Source organism: Megalops cyprinoides, chromosome 13 (assembly GCF_013368585.1).
Source record: "Megalops cyprinoides isolate fMegCyp1 chromosome 13, fMegCyp1.pri, whole genome shotgun sequence".
Lineage (NCBI taxonomy): Eukaryota > Metazoa > Chordata > Actinopteri > Elopiformes > Megalopidae > Megalops > Megalops cyprinoides.
In genome coordinates this window covers 1,725,560-1,745,314 of record NC_050595.1, presented here as the reverse complement: position 1 = coordinate 1,745,314, position 19,755 = coordinate 1,725,560, and the positions used below count along the sequence as shown (strand labels likewise).

Below are 19,755 nucleotides of genomic sequence, written 5' to 3'. Positions count from 1 at the left end.
TTTGCAGCGTTCTCTCGGGGGTCCAGTCAGCAGCTCACAGGGAGCTGTGAGAGACCACGCCCACTGTGAGGGGTGTGGTAGGAGTTTCCCCAGAGGGCACCGCCTCTGCCATGGCTGAAATCCAGCTTTCCCAGGACTGAGTCATTCCACCTGAGTGCATGCCCTCTGTTTAGTAACAGCTGAGGACATTCTGTGGCAGGTGTTCTTTTTCCTCTGAATCGCCTGAACACAGCCACTGAATCAAAGTGCTAACCGTGTTAGCACTGACGCTATGGTGGGAAATCTGTTATGCAGTAGGAAGACTCCTCCTATTCATGTCCGACTCACACGCTATGTGTGGAGACTTTGTGCTCTGGAGGGGGACCAGTGCTACCTGTGTGCAGGTGATGGAGCCTGGTGACCCTGAGTTACCCTGATCACTTTCTGTTGCCTGCAGTTTTCATTTCCCTGTCCGAAGGCCCTCGGGAGCTCGGCTCAGCCTGCTCCGAGTCAGCAAAGAGATTTGTGTCATAATAACAAGTTACCATAGTTACCACTAACCTCACAAACCTTCAGTGCCACTTTCGCCGTGGGCAGATTGAAAAAACCGAGCTGATCGTACTCAGATGTGCTGTAGCTTCCATGGCCCATGCTCGGCACCATGTCGCTTCCCCTGGCGAGATTCTGAACTTACTCAAACCTCCACAGCAGACGCTGTGATTAAAGACAGCTCGGTGTCCAGCGGATTGTGGAGTACTCTGTGCGAGTTTGTCTGGAATCTCAGCGCCACGGCCTTCTGTGCTGCAGTCACACTGCGGTCGTGCTGCGGTCGCGCTGCGGTCGCGCTGTGGTTGTGCTGCGGTCGCGCTGCGGTCACGCTGCGGTCACACTGCGGTCACACTGCGGTCGCGCTGTGGTTGTGCTGCGGTCACGCTGCGGTCACACTGCGGTCACGCTGTGGTTGTGCTGTGGTTGTGCTGTGGTTGTGCTGCGGTCGCGCTGCGGTCACGCTGCAGTCGTGCTGCGGTCGCACTGCGGTCACGCTGCGGGTGCTTTCTGCCTCTCTTCCTCTGTGGTCCTTCCTCTCCCGGTTCCCGGCTTGGTCCTCCGCACCCCGGGTAAGCACCTCGTACTGCAGAACATTCTTCGTGCCTATGCTCTCTCTGGCAGCTTGTGTGAATGAGTGTTCGCTGGTGCTGACTCTGTACTACTGTAACAGTTTGTGTAACGGTTCCCCCACCTACAGGGTGTGAGTGCATGTGAGCGTTTGTGCAGGTGTGTGTGTGCGCGTGTGTGTGTGGGTTATCCATAATTGTACCCAAGACCCCTGCAAGAGATGGAGTGGAGTGTTTACATTTTCAGTGTATGTGCTAGATAACGGCATACTGCACATTACGGGAGCTGGGTTCATCTCCCGTGTGGATCACTAAGACGGCTTTGGGCTTAACGGCCCATATGTAAAGTGGGGAGACACTGAATCCAGGCTGGAGAGCGCTGAATGCCAGCTCTGTACCAGATACCCCAGCTGTTAATGCTGGTCCTCAGGTTGTAAAAACCTGTGCTGTGAAACTGCACCTGTCGTCTAAAGATACCCTGAGGGAGGGTCCCTCAGAGACCCCAAAACCTGTTTCAGATGTAATTAAAAAATGACTAATGAAAAATGTCTGGACAGATATTGGTGTGAAATGTTGACTGTACTGCCTTCTGATGGCAGTGAAAATTGGAATATTTAATAAAACCAGGAGCCATGGCCAAAAATATTATCACCATTATCTCTGGTGATAGCTGAACGGCTCTGTGTAAAATATTATTTTGTACTAGTAGTTCCTTTGATTGTATCTACTGGAAGAGAGCAGATATCAGTTCCTCTCTCCATATAAAGGTTCCATATCAGAGCAAAGGGGAGATGCTGTGAAATGTCTTGTATCAGGGGGGTCCAGAGAAAATCGCCCTGGACATCCCTGCGCAAGGGCCTGGCTGCATGCTCTGGTGGTAGTGCTGAAACACTGTATTTATTTTACATTTATTTTTGCATAATAAGTCTCCTTATGATCTGTTCTATTTAATAAAAATATTCAATTTAAGGGCAAAATAAGAGCAGAACTTCCTTAATGAGTTGTACATAGTTTGTAGGTGGTTATTTATTTGTGCCAGATAGTTTTATTGTTGAACTTTTTATTTGGTGTAATTGCTGTACACGGTCTGAGACTTTTTTGCAATAGTTCAAAGCCCATGCAGTTTATTTGAATGTAATGCTGCCACTGAATAAATATCTTGTAGTCTGGTATTGCAGTCTCTTTTATATAAATAATAGCTCAAATTATTTGGCAGAAAAGAACACTTTTTGTGCTGGTTTTTGGGTGCTAGGAGCATTGGGAATGTTTTGGGGAAGGGTGGTAGAGGGTTGCTGGAGCAGGTTTTGGGGGGCTGTGAGGAGAGGGTGCAGGAGGTCTGTCCTTCAGAGCCTGAGGGGTGGGTGGGTTTTGTCTGTGGTTGTTACGGTGACACCCCTCCCCCTGGATGTCTTGCAGTAGCCAGAGGAGGGTGGTCAGGTAGAGGCCAGTGGGGGGTTGTTTCATGTGCAGCTGCCACAGGTGTGTGGAATGCTGTGCTAACACCTGTTCCTCACACTGCAAGCTGTGATGGCAGGGGGCATGTTCATGTGTGTTTCAGATGGAAACCAGGTCACCTGTGCTTCATGTGCACTACCTTTTTACAGGTGAAATTGGTGAAACAGAGTATTAACCTACCCAGCTCTATATTGTGTTTTTAGTGCCAGGGTGAGTCCAGTCTGTGTATGGCTATTATTGTCTAGACCAGTTGGTAATGTTTTAAGATGGCTAGTTGTATTGACTGAGAAAGCTTCATGACAATCACTTCAACAGTGCCATTACTGGAATGGGCATGACTGGGGTCCCCCCCTTGGGCCTGATGCAACATTCAGGATATCACCCCCCCCACCATCTGCACCCCAGCCTCTGAGGGTCTGACCTTTGACCTGCAGCCCCAGCCTGACCCCCTGATTTAACCGTCCTCCTGTTGCTAGGCGGTGGTACCTGGCGTGGCAGCTGTGTTCCCCTGCAGAGGCGAGTGGTGCTGGGGGCCGTTGGGCGTGCCATTTTCTGCTTCACACAGACTGTAGTTGATGTACTGATAAAGGCCTCTCACAGGCCTCCTCTTCGTTCCAGACCAGTCTGTGCCAGAGACAGCATAGCAGCAACATGTAAAGCCCCCTGCCTGCTCCCACTGAGTATCTGACTCCATGATTACACCTCATCTTAATCAACACTGGGGAGCTAGGAACCAGTATCAAAGACTTGACCAACTGTGTCTAGAAAGAGATGTAAACTGCCAGAAGCACTGTACAGAATTTTTTTGCTGGGCACCTCATCTGAGAGGCATGAGAAACATCTGTGAGTTATGGAACACAGAGTACCAGCCTCAGCCCATCCTCCTTAATCCGCACTATGGCATCTGAGACCAGCCTGGTCAACCAGGTAAACTAGACCTCAGGTATATGATCTGTTTCAGATAGCACGCGCATCGGCGGATGCGCACTGACTTCACAGATGTGGTTGAACGTCCATGAAATAAGGTAGGACATTCACAAATGCAAATGAAAGTCTTCACTATACACACCTGGCAGGTCGCCGTGACCCCTGTCCCAGGTGGCTGCATGCTGTCCAGCCTCTCCTCTCTCCGGCCCCAGAGACGGGCCCTCCTGTCTCTGAGGATGGACACAGGGACAGGGGTCATCTAAACTCTCTTTCTGGGTATCATTTTTTCCCACAGTTTCTTCGCTGGTGAAGTCTGGGCGCCGAAAGATCTGAATCTCTGCCGTCAACTTCCTGCGCAAATCAATAACGTGATGCATTAAAAGGGAAACGCACATGAAGATACTGTCTGACATAAAACATCCAAATTATCTTACAAGATTAAATCTGTCAATGTACCTGATACTGACATCATTTTCAGGACAGCGTTGTGGGCACTGTTAAAATAGGTTATTTAGCTAGTTAACCCATATATTTGCCGTTATATGTACTTATTGAGAGATTTTACATGTTAAAGCTCCAAAGGAATATCCAGAACCACATTTAATTTATAAAAAGTGAAACAATTTTTGCAAAACAGTCTACCTAGCAGCAACCTAAGGCGTTACCTGGTGATCCTCTGAAATCCGTGACTGCAGAGAAACTCCTGTAGATCTGCGATATTTTTCAGTTTTTTGAAAGGACCTAACATCCGTTTCCCCTGTTCTGTTTCTTCCTTATATAGTGTGCAGTCGATAAGGACCAACTTTCCGTCTTCACTCCACTGGAATAAAACATTTTGACAGTTAGACTGACTATCTAAGTTACCAAAAGAAGCTACAGCCTCCTAATGACACGGGCCTGTGCAGCAGTACCTTAAAAGCTCCTATATTTGGATTTTTCAGAATGCGAGCAAACTTTCTCAGAAATTTGAAAGTTGATGATTTTGTGGGATTTTCAGCGGCTATGTTTAACATAAATGTGAAAGGTCGCGGGAGAGCATACGTCAACACACGCAGTTTTGAAATTAGACATATTTCAAACGAATTCAACGAATACGAAGCGCGAAAGATGGGAAACGGCGTTGCTGTGGTAACGCCACGAGGCAGGTTCGCTAACTCCAGATTGTGTTTTCCTCACACATTTTAAGGATACGACGCCCCTTTCTCTGGAAAACTAATATAGCAGACTTTAAAATGTAAAATGTTTTCCAGAATTATGACATTTGTAATGATGTGATATGTAATTTGTGCTTTCAAACCGCATGGGTGATGATGACAGCGAAGCGACCTCTCCCGACTCCCTTCCCGCCCGCTGGCTGTGGGGGCGGATAAAATTAGCGGGAAAGGGTGGTCAGCCATTGGCTAACCGGCAACACCTGTCTGCTTAATGGTTCTTAAAAGGAGGTGCGCAGGCGATTCTAGTTTGTAGTTAGTTTTGTGACTGGGGTGGGAATCATGATTATTTTCACTTGATTATTTAAAATATTGTAAATATTATTTTTTCACATTGTGTAAATTTAGTAATTTTGTAAATTTATTTCGTCTTCATGGGTCATACGTCGGCCTGCTTTGTCACGCATTCCTACAGTCTGACCCTACTGTCAGTCCCTCTGTCAGCATGTCTCCAAGGTCCAGGGCTGCCTGTTCTACACAGGAAGGGTCAGCTGCAGACTCACAAGCACTGCTGTCGCTGCCCACGCAGCGCCTCTTATATAAAAGAAACTATGGAAATAATGACCACACCTCTGCCAACGTAAGGCTGTAAGTCGTAGGGAGGTTACGTGACCGAACCTGTATGTGTGATACACGGTAACTAAAAAAGTCATCGCCCGATCTGACACAAACTCGGTAAAGCGATTCCTTGTTGGATAATGAGTAAATAGGCATGACTCAATTTTACAGCTGGTGGAGTAGCGGGGTTTTAACTCTGAGTGCCCTAATTGATTGTAGTTACTTTCCATGCGAGGTTTCTGGCTGTAGTAATTAGCCTCCAGCGCAGCAGGTGGCGTCAGAGAGCCGGTTCGACCACCAGGCGTTCGATGTTGGTCAGACAAAAGCAACCCGCGGAAGAAAAATGGCGTCCAGAAAACGAAGTGTGGTGTGGTCGTTTTTTCATGACGACCTGGCTTCGAAGAGGGCAGTATGCCTCGTATGTTCAGAGAATATCCTACACTGCGGTAACACTACGAATATGCTGAAGCATTTACGATCGAAGCACCAGGAAGAGCTTGCCGATGCCGTAAAGAGCAGACGCTCCGGGGATGGGACGAGGGTGGCAGGGCGCAACCATGCAATAGACATCTCCGAGAACGCTGCAGGTAGTTAGCTGCCAAGCTAATGTCAGCCAGCTAGCAGTGTTTTTCTGCGGTTTTACCCTTGCCCTATGTACCAAGAAATACCTAACATAAATATTAGTGTAGCAAACATTACTGATGGCTTTTTGCAAACTAGCTAGGTCCCTTTTGTAGACTGTAAATGTATGTATGTGTTTTTCTGTATATGTGTGTATATATATTGTTCGGTTAATTGTCATTTTGTTCGTATACTTATGTAAAAACCGCTTTGGCAATACTGTACACCTGTGTGGTCGTGTCAATAAAGCTGGCTTGAATTTGACTATATAAAATTTAACAGCTAGTGCTTCCTACCTAGCTAGACGTTATACTATCCAAATTTCCTATTTCTTGCCAGCGATCTAATCAGTGGTTTAATTTTTCGTATAGAAATGTTACCTATGTTTGAAAATGTGGCTAGGCAGTTATATTGCGCGATGTATCGGTGAGTGTGTGTTAACTGACACTTTGTCGACTGAGAAAAGTAGACCACATACAGTCGTCAGAGATACCTGGGGTGAAATTATCTCATGATCGCTGTCAGTCTTGGATTTTTCGAAGCAGGAGGGTTAGGGAGCCTGTTGATGGTACGGTTTCGCGCAAATCTACACTTTCTTTAAATTACTGGGAAGTGCGTTGCGGTATTGGTGCCCATTAAATTAGCCTGTTAAGATTATTATTTCGAGGAACTCTCGAGGTACTCTCCTTTCTTTAACGATTTAGCGCCACGATCCATCCAGCCTGGAATAATTTAGGAGTAGGAATATGCCTAACTGATCCACAATTATAGGTCTACAGTTGAAATCGAAATCTCAACAGAAACGAGATGAGGATCTCACAGATATGTGTGGCCAAGGTCTGACGGTCTTTGCAGTTCCAGGATCTAGTTTGGAGATGATCGCATAATATATGCGTCTTTGTGGACGTCAGTTTAGGGCAGGTTCTGAGCAGAGCTTTACGGTAGCCGGATGTACATATACATGCATACATGTATATGCAATTGGTCTTCAGCAGACACTCTTATCCAGAGTGACTTACACGTTACAGTTTTACCTGCTATCCATTTATACAGCTGGATAGTTACTGAGGCAATTGTGGGTTAAGTATCTTGCCCAAGGGTACAGCAGCAGTGCCCAAGCAGGATATCAAACCAGCAACCTTTGAGTTATGAGCCCTGCTCCTTACCACTATGCCACAGTGCTGCCCCTGTGGATGTACTGATAGTAGACACTGATGATTAGAGTAGCACATCCGTATGATGTAAAGATGAGTCACTCCGCACTGCGCCTGTGCTTGTGTTTTCTGTGAGTGTTTCAGACATATGGCAGAAAACGCAGTGGTTTCTGAAGCGTGGGCGTTTCTCTCTCGCAGAAATCCAGGTGTCCGTCACGGGAGAACCTGTCGAGCATGAGCACCTGATGGCGGGCAGGGCGGTCAGTGACATCATCAGCGAGGCCTACAGCTTTGCGGTGACTAAGAACAAGAAGCGCAGCGCGGTGTGGCGGTACTACCAGGACGGCATCGACCCCAACAAGGTGCTGTGCCTGGTGTGCTCCGAAAGCATCAACTACCCCCAGAACACCAGCAACCTGCTCCGCCACCTGCGCAAGAAGCACCCGAGCGAGTACGCCGACATCGAGGACAAGGTGAGGGAACGCTCGGACGACGGGGGCCGGCGGCACTGTGCGGCGGAGCCCGGCTTGCGCAACGGCGTCGCCAAGAACAACCCAGGTAACCCAGGCAACCGGGCAGAGCGGCGAGATCGGGGTTTGTGTCACTGGCGTGGGCGGGGTGGTTTCAGGGTCTCTCTCGCGAAGTTGGTGAGGAAATGCTCGAGTGATGCCTACTTCATCACCATTACACAGTAAACAAGTGTGTCCTTATTTGCTGGTTTGATCGCTAGCTGTAGGGCTTTGGATTTGGAATGATGCAGGATAATTGTGTGAAAGTTTTCTACACATAAACATTCCATTTGTTATCAACTGAAATTTATGCACCCCAAAATGCTGGGGGTCCATGGGTTTTTTGGCTTCTTACTGTAGAAATCAGCAGGCAACATGATTGCGCTGCGAAGAGGAAGTGCACTTTTTCAGTTAAAACTAGCGAAAATCGTCCCTTGCTTTGGAAGGGATGTGCAATGCAGTAGACGTCTGTGTGTGTCAGTAAAACGGTGAATGTTGTCTGTAGCAGAAGCAGGAGGAGAGCCGTCAGAACAGGAGCGTCTGGTGAGGAAGGAGGACACGGGCGCCGTCGTCTGTGACGTCACCGAAGAAGCCAACAGTTTGTCCGCAACGCCAATCAAAAAGCGCAGCCCGGTGTGGCAGTATTACCAGGACGGCACGGACGCCAGCCGGGCGCTGTGCCTGGTGTGCTCCGAAAACATCCACTACCGGCAGAACACCAGCAACCTGCTCCGCCACCTGCGTAAGAAGCACCCGAGCGAGTACGCCGACATCGAGGGCCGCACACAGAGGGGGGGTGTGGAGGACGCAGGGGCAGACAGGCCCCCCACCTTCAAACGGCCCGTCCCACCCAGCGCCTGCCGGAGCTCAGACAGATGCAGCACAGGTGACACATCATCTCCTCCAGAGCATGTGTGTATGTGTGTGCGAGGTATGATTATCTAAAAAATGATTGTCTCTTAGATGTGGAATGAGTGAAGGAAATAAGAAAGGAAGGAGATTCACTGAGCAGAGGCCCTGTTGGGTGCGTTGAGGAGGTTAGGAACAGTTAGCTGAAAGGAGCTGAAGAGGTCAAACCATTTTGGATATAAAATGGTTGTTGAGCATTACTCCAAAAAACCATCGGTGATGGGGGCGGGGTTTTGGTGATGGGACCGGGGTTTTGGTGCTGAGGGCGGGGTTTTGGTGCTGAGGGCGGGGTTTCGGTGATGGGGGCGGCGTTTCGGTGCTGAGGGCGGGGTGTGTATGTGTCTCCCACAGACGCGCTGGAGGTGGCAGCGGAGCAGTCGCAGCAGATGCGCAGGACGCTGGAGCAGGAGACGCGGGCGCTGGAGCGGGAGCGGGAGCTGACGGAGCAGCTGCGGAGGGCGCAGCAGCAGGAGGCGCGGGCGCTGGAGCAGCAGAGGGAGCTGACGGAGCAGCTGCGGCGTGCGCAGGAGGAGGAGATGCGGCGCGTGCGGGAGCTGGAGACGCGCGCGCTGCAGCAGGAGCGGCAGGCCGTGGAGCAGCTGCGCAAGGCCCAGGAGCAGGAGAGCCGCGCCATCGAGCGCGAGAGGGAGGCGCTGGAGCAGCTGCGCCGGGAGCTGGAGGAGGACCGCAAGGCGCTGCAGAGACACTGGGACCTGCTGGCGCAGAACAGAGTCGCCAGCATCGGCGAGGCTGAGGTCAAAGGTCAGGGAGAGATGGGGCTGGGCCTGGAGGCAGGGGACGTGGAGATGGTTGTCATGACGACGTGAAGGAAGAGCGGGAAGAAGGGAAGCGACGACATGGAGGCGACGTGGCAGGAGGTGGGTCGGCGAGCTGCCGCTGCGCTCTCTGGGGCGGGGGGTGGTCTTTTCTCTCCCCTACCAGCCAGTTGCAAAATGTTTGTGCATGGGAGGACATTTTAGTCTCTAAAACTGCTGAGGCCTGTTGCTGAATGGTAGCCAGGCAACACATCACACCTTACTGAACACAGCAGCCAGCAGAGACCAGTGGCATCAGCAGTGATGTCAGTAGATTGTGATGTCAGTTCTCATCATCAGCACTCATTATGACATCAGCGCTTCCCAGGAGCCGCCTGCATCGCAGTGCTTGGCATTACTGCAGGGGCCGGCATGCCAGCGCTGCACCCAGGCTGATTCTGGCATGCAAGCCCCTGCACAGGTGCATTCTTAAACACGTCAGGTTGTGCGCCTCGATCAAAGGTGCAGCCACAGCCGCCCACCTGCGAGAGGAACCTGCACCGTGTGACACACGTCCTCTCTCTCTCTGCTGTTCCTGTCAGAGCCGCGTTCGCTGGACTCACGCTGCTTTTTCTTTTGCAGTGAATGGAACGAGTGATGGAAGAATATCTCGCCAATCCACTGCTGCCACTGAATCAGCCCGACCGGTTCCTCAGTCCTGCCCGTCCACAGCCACACCCAGCTGCCGCACCCAGCTGCCAGGTGACGCAGCGGCCCGCTCAGTGGATCTATGCAACGTTCAGCCCGGCCGTACGGCACTCCACCCCAGCCGCCACCTCCAGGCGGCTCCAAACCAGGACCAACGACACCCAGCCTCACACGTGGGTGACATGATCTGGACATTGGTTTCTCCTTTTTATGAAAATAAACTCTATGGCTCGAACCCTAATTACCTGAAGTTTTTTTTTAAAAAACATCTTTCCTCTTTAGTAGAAGAACAGGTCAGAGTGGTCCCCCTCACACAAATATTTACATACATGTTTTTAATAGTCCCTTCTTTGCCTCAAATATAACTCAGTTACTTAGTGTGTAACTTCCATAAAGCCAGGTTTTGTGTCACTGTTCTCTCTGCTTGGGAAAGAATTTATTTTTAAACCCTTTTCTATAGCCTGTCAACCATTACATTTTCCTGTGTGACTAGTTTCTGTTGGTTTAAGGCATGGGACATGAAGTGTCTAACAGAGGATTAACTGCATTTCTACTGACAGCTGTCACAGAACATAGATGGGCAATAAAACGAGCATCTCTGACTGTATCTGGCCTTTATTTCGGCTGCAGTGTCTCTCCGCAGGTGAAGTGGAGCAGCGAAGAACAGCTCCAGACACAGTGCTGAGTGCGTCACAGAGAGCAGTTTTAAACGCAGTGCTGAGTGCGTCACAGAGAGCAGTTTTAAACAGTGCTGAGTGCGTCACAGAGCAGTTTTAAACGCAGTGCTGAGTGTGTAGCAGAGAGCAGTTTTAAACGCAGCGCTGAGTGTGTAGCACAGAGCAGTTTTAAACGCAGTGCTGAGTGTGTAGCAGAGAGCAGTTTTAAACGCAGTGCTGAGTGCGTCACAGAGCAGTTTTAAACGCAGTGCTGAGTGCGTCACACAGAGCAGTTTTAAACGCAGTGCTGAGTGTGTAGCAGAGAGCAGTTTTAAACAGTGCTGAGTGCGTCACAGAGCAGTTTTAAACGCAGTGCTGAGTGTGTAGCAGAGAGCAGTTTTAAACGCAGTGCTGAGTGTGTAGCACAGAGCAGTTTTAAACGCAGTGCTGAGTGTGTAGCAGAGAGCAGTTTTAAACGCAGTGCTGAGTGCGTCACAGAGCAGTTTTAAACGCAGTGCTGAGTGCGTCACAGAGCAGTTTTAAACGCAGTGCTGAGTGTGTAGCAGAGAGCAGTTTTAAACGCAGTGCTGAGTGTGTAGCACAGAGCAGTTTTAAACGCAGTGCTGAGTGTGTAGCAGAGAGCAGTTTTAAACGCAGTGCTGAGTGCGTCACAGAGCAGTTTTAAACGCAGTGCTGAGTGCGTCACAGAGAGCAGTTTTAAACGCAGTGCTGAGTGTGTAGCAGAGAGCAGTTTTAAACGCAGTGCTGAGTGTGTAGCAGAGAGCAGTTTTAAACAGTGCTGAGTGCGTCACAGAGCAGTTTTAAACGCAGTGCTGAGTGTGTAGCAGAGAGCAGTTTTAAACGCAGTGCTGAGTGTGTAGCAGAGAGCAGTTTTAAACGCAGTGCTGAGTGCGTCACAGAGCAGTTTTAAACGCAGTGCTGAGTGCGTCACAGAGAGCAGTTTTAAACGCAATGCTGAGTGTGTAGCAGAGAGCGTACAGCTGGAGGAGAAATCAGCTTCCATCCATATGACACCCTGTGTTCATAAGGCTTGGTCATGGAAGAATTACAATATTCACACCGCAATTAATAAAAAATAAGAGCTGTACACTCATTGAGATTAAAATTGCATACCCTCTGTGGTGGCTGCTGTGGATACGATCCTTAATTTAAGGGAATGAGGTTTTAAACAGATCTCTGGTGCCTGTTCCATAACCAAGGTGTGCAGTGGCAAACTTCAGGGTTTCCAAGCACAGTGTGTGGACTGAGAATTTTGAAGAAAAAACAGTCATTTATTAGAGTGAAGTTGGTAGATTTATTAATATTAATATTAACTACTAGTAAGGAGTGACAGCAGGGAGCAATGGTGTTTTGTGTAAGATAATTTCCTATGATTTCCTAATAGAAATATCAAAAATAGTAAAATACATACCAGCACATCAGCCTTCAGGTCAGAGATGGCCAAAAAAGTACAGAGTACCACTTACATTGAAATGAAGAGCTATAAGCTTCTACCTGTTCATCATTACTCTTGCATTCAGCTGTTAATAATGTGTTTTGTTATTCATAGTTTCATTTGACTCAGGAAGCTCTATTAGCAAAACACATTTCTTTTGTTATCATTCATGTTGTTAAGGTTACGTTAAAATTATTTATTGTGATATTTGGAACTAATTGAATGAATTCAGTGGAATGTTTCTGTCTCTCATTGGAAATTGTGTTCCCTGTGAGAGTATACATTTGAATTTGAATCAGTTCACAGTTTTAAGACATGAATTTGACAGCTCAGTCACCTGAGGTTTGTTGTAGTGAACTATAATCTGGTCATTGTCAGAGCAGTAGGCATGCTGTTCACACAGCCAAACTGTAAATACATGTGTTGTGCTGTAGGGGGCAGTAGAAGCAGGTGTCATGCATTGAAAGGTGCAGGTTCACTCTTGCTCTTGAGAAGTGTTGGGAGGGTCTGGAGCAGAGGACTTTGTGGTGAAGGCTGGCTCTTCTCTGCGCCGTCTCCTCAGACAAACCCACAGAAACACGAAAAACCCTGCAGAGACAGGAAGGAAAAGGTCAGAGGTCAGGGGTCATCTCTGACTTCCTGTTTGACTGGGGAAACTGGTACACGACCTGGTTTTTCAGGAGCTTTACTCTTGGCCGTTCCTCACACCTGCAGGTTTTCACTCTAAGCCTGGGAAACTTGCTGTGATTCAAAGACCCACGTGGGCCCAAACCGAAAGCCCCCGCCTGCACGGCGTACCTTGTAGCGAGTTGAGGATGGTGAAGGTGTAGAGGATGGGCAGGTTGGTGTAGCCGATGGAGAGGAAGCCGAGGCCCCAGGTGAGGCCCAGGGCGCAGGTGAGGCCCAGGACGCTGCTGACGGTGCGGGAGTTCAGGCCTTTCTGCGGGGACGTCTTCGGGGAGTGCAGGTGCATCATGGTCACGATGACGTAGATCAGCATGCAGCTGTTGAACAGGAGCACCAGGGCCAGGTAGGACACGATGGAGGCGTAGTGAACAGCCAGGTTCGGGATCCAGCACCTGTTTCAACACACATGAAGCTCAGAGCAAGGCTGCACTGCAGGGGATTGTGGGTAGGAGTACATGGATGTAACCACCTCCCATTCAGAAAAGCTTTGAGCTTATTGGCCTATAGCATGGAGCACTGAGGAGTCACAGTATCTGCCGGTTCAGTAGGAGTCAGAGATGAGTCACAGTATCTGCTGGTTCAGTAGGAGTCAGAGAGGAGTCACAGTATCTGCCGGCTCAGTAGGAGTCAGAGATGAGTCACAGTATCTACCGGCTCTGTAGGAGTCAGAGAGGAGTCACAGTATCTGCTGGCTCAGTAGGAGTCAGAGGAGTCACAGTGTAGGTTGGGTGTAAATCGTAGGTCTGTGTCTGTAGAGACTCACATCTCGCCTGCTCCAGTATCGGTCAGGCCGTAATTTTTCGTACTGACAGCAACGATGACGATCACAACCACAGCTGGAGCGCCTGACGCAGGGACAGAAGAGACCAAGCATCACACACAACGCTCCTGCAACCTTTCTGCAACATTGCAGAGGGAAGCAGAACGGGGACGGGTGGTGAACTCACCCCAGCCCAGCAGACTGAGCTTCACCAGGTAGCGTCTGACGTAGGTGTTGTACACCTGGATCAGGAGCCTGTACAGGTGGAAGGCCTCCAGGGCCATCCAGGTGAAGCAGCACAGCAGGGCGTAGTGCAGCAGCAGGCCCAGGGCTCTGCAGAGGGCGGGGGACGCCAGTGGGGCCACGCCCACGCTGCACAGGAACAGCACGTTCAGCAGGAGGAGAGCCCCTATCAGCTGCAGGTGGATCAGGAGGGCGTGGTCTGCTGCTCCGCCCCTGCACGAGAGAGCAGGAGAGAAAGAGACTCACAAACTCTTCAAAAAGTCTTATATCTGTCTATTAAAATATACAGGGAATAGAAAATGTTATGTTCTTTTCTTTTTAAAATACATTTAGTTTTTTTCCCTCTCATTAGTCCTGCCTGTTTTCTTTCTGAAGGAAACAGGTTTGGGCTTGCTCATGCCCTACACTGGCTCACTCCCTTCAGTAAAGCCAGTTAGAGTCCCAGCCTGAGGCGGAGTCGAAGGAGCCTGAGCACCGTCTGTGGGCCTGTCTATGGGTGTATCTGTGGGAGTGCCTGTGGTTGTGACTGTGGGTGTGTTTTGGGGGGGGGCGAGTTTGTGGGCATGTCTGTGAGCGTGTTTTTTTTTTTTGGGGGGGGGGGGGCGTGTCTGTGGGCGTGGCAGGCGGCAGGGGGCTCACGTGCTCAGCAGGCAGTGCATCAGCAGGGCGATGGTGCAGAAGGTGGCGGAGATGGCGCAGCCGATGTAGGTGAGGTCCTGCAGCACGCGGAGGTGCACCTCGCTCACCGGCACGTCACGGACCTGCGTGCCGAGCGGTGACATCGTTAGCGACCCGCCCACGTCACCGTGAGCGCTGTCAGCTGGGTCCTGCGCTTCGTCAGGTGCGCTTGTTAGATAAAACTGTCTGCCATTACTCCGCTGTGCAGGCATTCATTTACATTACGTTTTCATGCTGTCATTTAGCAAACAGCCGTTTCCTCCAGGGGACAGGCTTTGCGTTAATGGATGCCACAATAACAATGTACTGAGCTGAGATTAGCGAGGAATCGGAGGTTACGGAGGTGTGAGAGAAGAGGCTCACCAGCAGAGCTCCGAAGAAGGAGAAGTGATGGCAGCGGCAGGTGGTTTTGTTGGGCGTGGGGGGGTCTATGTAACAGCCAAAGGTGTCCCACTGCCCTGAGACCCAGCAGAGACACACAGAGAGTCACCGGCCTCTGTGATCAGCCCTGAGAGAGCTGTACGGCCACTGCAGCTGATGTATGCAAAGACCTCTAAATCAGACTCAGCACTGCGTGGCAAACAGGCAGCTTCTGCAGCCATTGGGAATAATTATCAATCACTCCTGACCCGCACACAGTGTGAGTGTGTGTGCGTGTGCGTGTGCGTGTGCGAGTGCGTGTGTGCGTGGGTGTGCGTGTGTGCGCGTGCATGTGAGTGCGTGTGTGCGTGTGTGTGTGTGTGTGTGTGTGTGTGTGTGTGCATGGTGCATTACTTTAGATGAAGTAGTGACACGCGCAGTAGCAGCTGGACAGTGCTGAGACTGTAGCCACTGCAGAGGCGTGTAGGAAGGAGGAGAAAAATGAAGCTTTCCTTTGTAATCACACTTTCAATCTCTTTTCACTGGTGACTTGTGTCTTCAATATTTACCACTTTGATTCTGGAAAACACACTTCGGTACATATTCCTCCTACAGCAACGGAAAAACAAACAGTCAACATGTCTGTTCGAGAGAACCTCATTCTGTGTGTGTGCAGGTGTTCAGGTGTGTCTATGGCTGTGCATACGCGTGCGTCAGGGTTTCTGCAAGGACTGTTTCTTGCTGGTCCAGTGTCCGGAAAGAATTTATTTTACCAGACAAATTTGAAACTTACCGGTCACGTTTCAGTAACGGCCTATGTTACAAACACAAATATAATGTACACCTCGGTTGACGAAAGAATGACAACAACCTCAAATCAGTTTGACTATTTAATGAACAGCAACGATTAAGCAAAACGAACAGTAACGATTGAGCAAAACTTCAACATTAGCTCCTAAAATGTAAGCTATTACGAAACATCTGCAAGCTGCGTGCTATGAATAACCTAAGGCAACTGATAAATTGCTTCAAAGTTGAATAGTAGTGGGCCTAGTAGCAAGTATCACACAATAAAAGAGCACACAAGTACACTGTTAATTGGCTGTTTTGCTGTCAAAACACAAATGTCCTGTTTAGGGATAGCCTTCGTTATGGCTACGTTTTGTATGAGCACTATTACCGGACATTTTGACCGGCAAGTTTTTAATTTATCAGTTTTTTGTAAATTTTACCAGGCAAAAACCGGTAATTATCGCCTAAAGGAAACCCTGGCATGTTGTGTGTTTTCCCATGTTTGCATACCTGCATGCGTGTGTGTGTGCACATGCTACACTCACCTGTATCAGTGACATGTGGAGAATGGTCAGAGTAAATGGGGTTGACATGTTTTGGATTTTGATGTTATCCACCTCCATGTGCAATTGAAAGTCATTTAGCAGTCTGTCTCCATTCTGGGTGGATGGACAGTCAGACAGACAGACAGACAAACTGACGCTCATTAATTCAGCGAGTTTGATGTGGCAGTAAGCGTGCTCCTGGGAAGGGCGGGTGGCTTGAGTCCTTACAGACAGCTGCTAACTGAGAGATGAAGCACCATGCAGGCTCACAATGCCAGGTACACAGCAGACAACATACGAGCAACATACAAGCACCTGAGACACACCTGTGCATTTACCCCACACTCACTCACACTCACACACACACGCAGATGCACACGCATGCAAATGCACACACACGGAAACGCGCACACACACACACAGGTACACAGCACCTGCGGTCAAGGAGGACGGCTCTAATGCAAAGCAGCTAGCTGGCTGTAATCAAGTGTAGAGCCTCACCTGGTCTGAGGATGTGTTCACAGAGACAGCAAAGAGGAACTTCACCTTCTTTGGAAGCCGGTTCCTCGGAACCCTGGAGAAGAGGTCGGGGGGTACCTGGACATCCACGCTGGGGTTCTGTATCTCTGCCCTGTTCGTTGAGACCTGGGGAAGACGTGTATGCACACACACTCACACACAGTCACAGACAGGGCAGAGGCGAGAGGAGCAGCAGCTTGCAGGCTGGTCTCTTGTGAGAAGCTGCTGTTGTTTCATTAGGAACACAAAGCTAAGATGAACTGTGCTGGGAAAATATCCCTCACAGAAAACACACCAGTCCCACTGCATAAGGATATCCATAATGCCATGATCATATAAATGTTATATTTATTTATTATATTTATTATTACATGTCACTTCATAGGAATCTGCAGGATAAAACAGGCTTTACCTTGGTTGAATTGGTGCTGACATTGACCCCTCTGTATTCTTCCACAGTGACCTCTACGACCAGCACGCCCTCAGTATATCTGTAAATGAACCCCGCCAGCTCTGTTAGTGCTGCGGCGACGTTCCTGAAGGAGTCGGTCCCAAACTTCCGCTTATTCCGAGAGAGCTCACTGAAATCTGAAATCCGCCATGCCTCAGAACTCTGCTGAGTTCTGTGAGAGAGGGCAGTGTGTGTGCTGGCTTTGACCCAGGTATTTACCCTGCTGTCTTATTTAATGCGATTAGTTAGTAACTGATCTGAGTGCAGGGTGCAGGGGCAAACACACTCACGGGGTTTGCGGCTGACTGCAGGAAACATTCGTTTTGCGCTGCTCCAGGAGGCAGACTGAATGGGGACAAAAAGGGCACAGTTCAGGCCTAATCCGGGCGTCACGTGACAGGAAGCAGACCTTCCATTTCCTGTCCTGGACAACGCACGATTTGATCATCCACACCTACCATCTAGCGTCTTGTCTGTGAAAATTAAACCCAGGGCAAGTGTTATGTTGGACGTACCAACAATTCATAATTAACCATGGTGGCCATGGTAAATGCTACCTGATGCCTGGTACATCCAATTAAACTTTGCACTTGGCATTAATTTTCAAACACTGACTGACTTTTTCCTCTAAAAAATTTAAGATTAATCTTAATATCCAGGTATATATCCTTAACACCCTGTAGGAATGATAAATGCAAGTTTAATTTCTCATGTTTTTTGAGAGCTGCACTGAATGCCAGTTAGGTCACCCTTGGGAAAGAAGACATAGGGCCCCGCCCCCTTCAGGATAACGAGCTACCCAATCCTGCGCTCAAACTGCACTTACCATCGTCTGATCTTCTCAGGGTCATGTGATCTACCTGCGACTGGCATGTCAGGCTACAGTTGTGGCTGTTGGTTGTGATGTCTCTGGTCTGACATGCTCTTAGAAGCGTGTCTGTCATGTTGTCATTGGCCAGGATGACAGCGAGGCTGGTGTGGTCTGAGTCATTCCACAGGCTGGCTGTGTCATTCAGTGGCACTGAGAGTCGTGTGAGGGTGGGGAGACACCCCAAGGAGAAGCTGACCCATACATGGTCATTCCGCCAGGAGCAGTTTCCGTACCCCAGCACACGCGCTGGATTCTGACTGCTCTCCACATCACTGGCATCATGTGTATTTTCAGCTGATTCCTCACTGGTGCTTCCAGAGTCTTTGCCTGGCAGAAACAGAAAGAGGGAGACACCAAACCCATCAGCCAATCAGCATTAGCTTGCACTCACTGCTATCCCACGCTCAGGGCACTAGGGGGCACTCTCTGAAAATGATCCGTGTATTTTCTTCACACATTTCACTCAAATTCACGCATGTAACGGCATGGCATGGGAATGATCAGTTGTCTGGTGGACATCGCTTTGAAAACAGACCTCAGGGAAAGTTTTTTATTGGCCATAGTGTAGCAAGCACACACCAAGTTGACTGCTCCTCACAATGCATTATTGCATTACATTATTGGCATTTTGCAGACGTTCTTATCCAGATCGACTTACATAGGCTACAATTTTTACATGTGATCCATTTATACAACTGGTTATTTACTGAGGCAATTCTGGGTTAAGTACCTTTCTCGAGGTTACAACAGCAGTGCCCCAAGGGGGAATTGACCTGGCAACCTTTCAGTTACGAGTCCTGCTCGTTACCACTGTGCTACACTGCTGCCCAGATGCAGAGCTGCAGACCTTCCCAGTGTCGGTCAGACACTCGTCTAGTGAGAGGTACTTAGATAAAGCTGTTACACCATCTCTTACCTGCCAGTAGGTGTGTGACATACAGGTAGATGCAGACAAATCTGAACACCTCTCTGCAGGTGAGTCTCCAGTACATGTCGTCTATGCTGTGTCTGAAAACTCCTCGTCAAAAAAAATCTCCTCCTGTACCTGCAGACACCTGAGCTTAGACCTTTGCTTGCAGACACCTGTAGGTATGTGCTCCTATATCACGGAGTGACAGAAAGTAACAATGACAGAAATGATAAAAATGTTCTTCAGCAATAAGAATTCCAATGTCCAATAAGATAAAATACAGTTCTAGAACTTACAGAACTTTTCTACGTATATAGCAAGATTAACAATGGCCATCAAAATGATACTGATACAAAACGATAATTATATAGCGGCAATTTCAATCACAGTAACATCATTAATATAATCAAATACAACAGAAACAACCGTAACGTTACTTAGTTATTTAGTAAATATTTAGTATTACATCAACATCGATCTTCGATCAAAGCACACCTGTTAACTATGTCCTGCCGTGAACTGTCCTGAAATATCCTGCTGAAAAGCACCACGAGTCCAACTCAAACATGTGATTCTCACCTGTTTGACCAGGTGTGTCTTTGCCTGTGCTGCAGCTGCTGTCCTGGTTCGCCTGTCTCCTGACCTGTTCTCTGGCCCCTGGTGAAATATGCAGCCCCTTGCCTTTGTGTTTGACTGTTTACATAATTCTGAAAATGCAAATCCAGTGCAGATAAGCGTTTCAGATCACGCCAGCGTTCTGTTACAGGGATACTCTGGAAAAACGGGCCCTTGTCACTTCTGAGTACATAAGCAAATGACAGCAAACTCAGCTGACGGTGAGGACAGGGGGCTGTGTCCTCCCTGCCGCTGACGGTGAGGACGGGGGGGCCGTCTCCTCCCTGCCTCTGACAGTGAGGATGGGGGGC

General features: G+C 49.0%; 2 protein-coding genes across 3 annotated transcripts; one reads left to right on the top strand and one right to left on the bottom strand.

Annotated features, from left to right (window-relative positions):
• The first annotated feature begins 5,389 nt into the window (after positions 1–5,389).
• On the top strand, positions 5,390–10,489 carry LOC118788132 (MAP7 domain-containing protein 2). 2 transcript variants are annotated; one of them, XM_036544010.1, is made up of 5 exons: positions 5,390–5,832; positions 7,219–7,578; positions 8,038–8,415; positions 8,790–9,316; positions 9,836–10,489. In XM_036544010.1, the coding sequence occupies exons 1-4, from the start codon at positions 5,589–5,591 to the stop codon at positions 9,263–9,265; spliced, it is 1,458 nt and encodes a 485-aa protein (XP_036399903.1). In that variant the 5' UTR covers positions 5,390–5,588; the 3' UTR covers positions 9,266–9,316; positions 9,836–10,489. The 2 variants fall into 2 exon arrangements, with proteins under 2 accessions (XP_036399903.1, XP_036399902.1); XM_036544009.1 differs by having other exon boundaries at positions 5,391–5,832; positions 8,035–8,415.
• A 1,955-nt stretch (positions 10,490–12,444) lies between these two features.
• LOC118788226 (adhesion G-protein coupled receptor G5-like) lies at positions 12,445–18,911 on the bottom strand. Its single transcript, XM_036544181.1, has 13 exons — positions 18,836–18,911; positions 17,875–18,069; positions 17,339–17,393; positions 17,010–17,088; positions 16,580–16,723; positions 16,079–16,192; positions 15,311–15,350; positions 14,745–14,839; positions 14,343–14,464; positions 13,648–13,916; positions 13,464–13,545; positions 12,812–13,092; positions 12,445–12,601 (listed from the first exon to the last, which is right to left on the bottom strand). Exons 1-13 carry the CDS (start codon positions 18,909–18,911, stop codon positions 12,489–12,491), a joined length of 1,665 nt encoding a protein of 554 aa, XP_036400074.1. The 3' UTR covers positions 12,445–12,488.
• Positions 18,912–19,755: the final 844 nt, after the last annotated feature.

What these genes read in the sequence shown, in the direction of transcription:
- LOC118788132 (XM_036544009.1), top strand. Translation starts at nt 5,589, where the DNA reads ATGGCGTCCAGAAAACGAAGTGTGGTGTGGTCGTTTTTTCATGACGAC. An exon ending in CGTCGCCAAGAACAACCCAG is followed by an intron (nt 7,579 to 8,034) that starts GTAACCCAGGCA and finishes TGTTGTCTGTAG; the next exon opens with CAGAAGCAGGAGGAGAGCCG. An exon ending in CTCAGACAGATGCAGCACAG is followed by an intron (nt 8,416 to 8,789) that starts GTGACACATCAT and finishes TGTCTCCCACAG; the next exon opens with ACGCGCTGGAGGTGGCAGCG.
- LOC118788226 (XM_036544181.1), bottom strand. Translation starts at nt 18,911, where the DNA reads ATGTACTGGAGACTCACCTGCAGAGAGGTGTTCAGATTTGTCTGCATC. An exon ending in GCTCAGTCTGCTGGGCTGGG is followed by an intron (nt 13,546 to 13,647) that starts GTGAGTTCACCA and finishes TCCCTGCGTCAG; the next exon opens with GCGCTCCAGCTGTGGTTGTG. An exon ending in CATCCTCAACTCGCTACAAG is followed by an intron (nt 12,602 to 12,811) that starts GTACGCCGTGCA and finishes CTGTCTCTGCAG; the next exon opens with GGTTTTTCGTGTTTCTGTGG.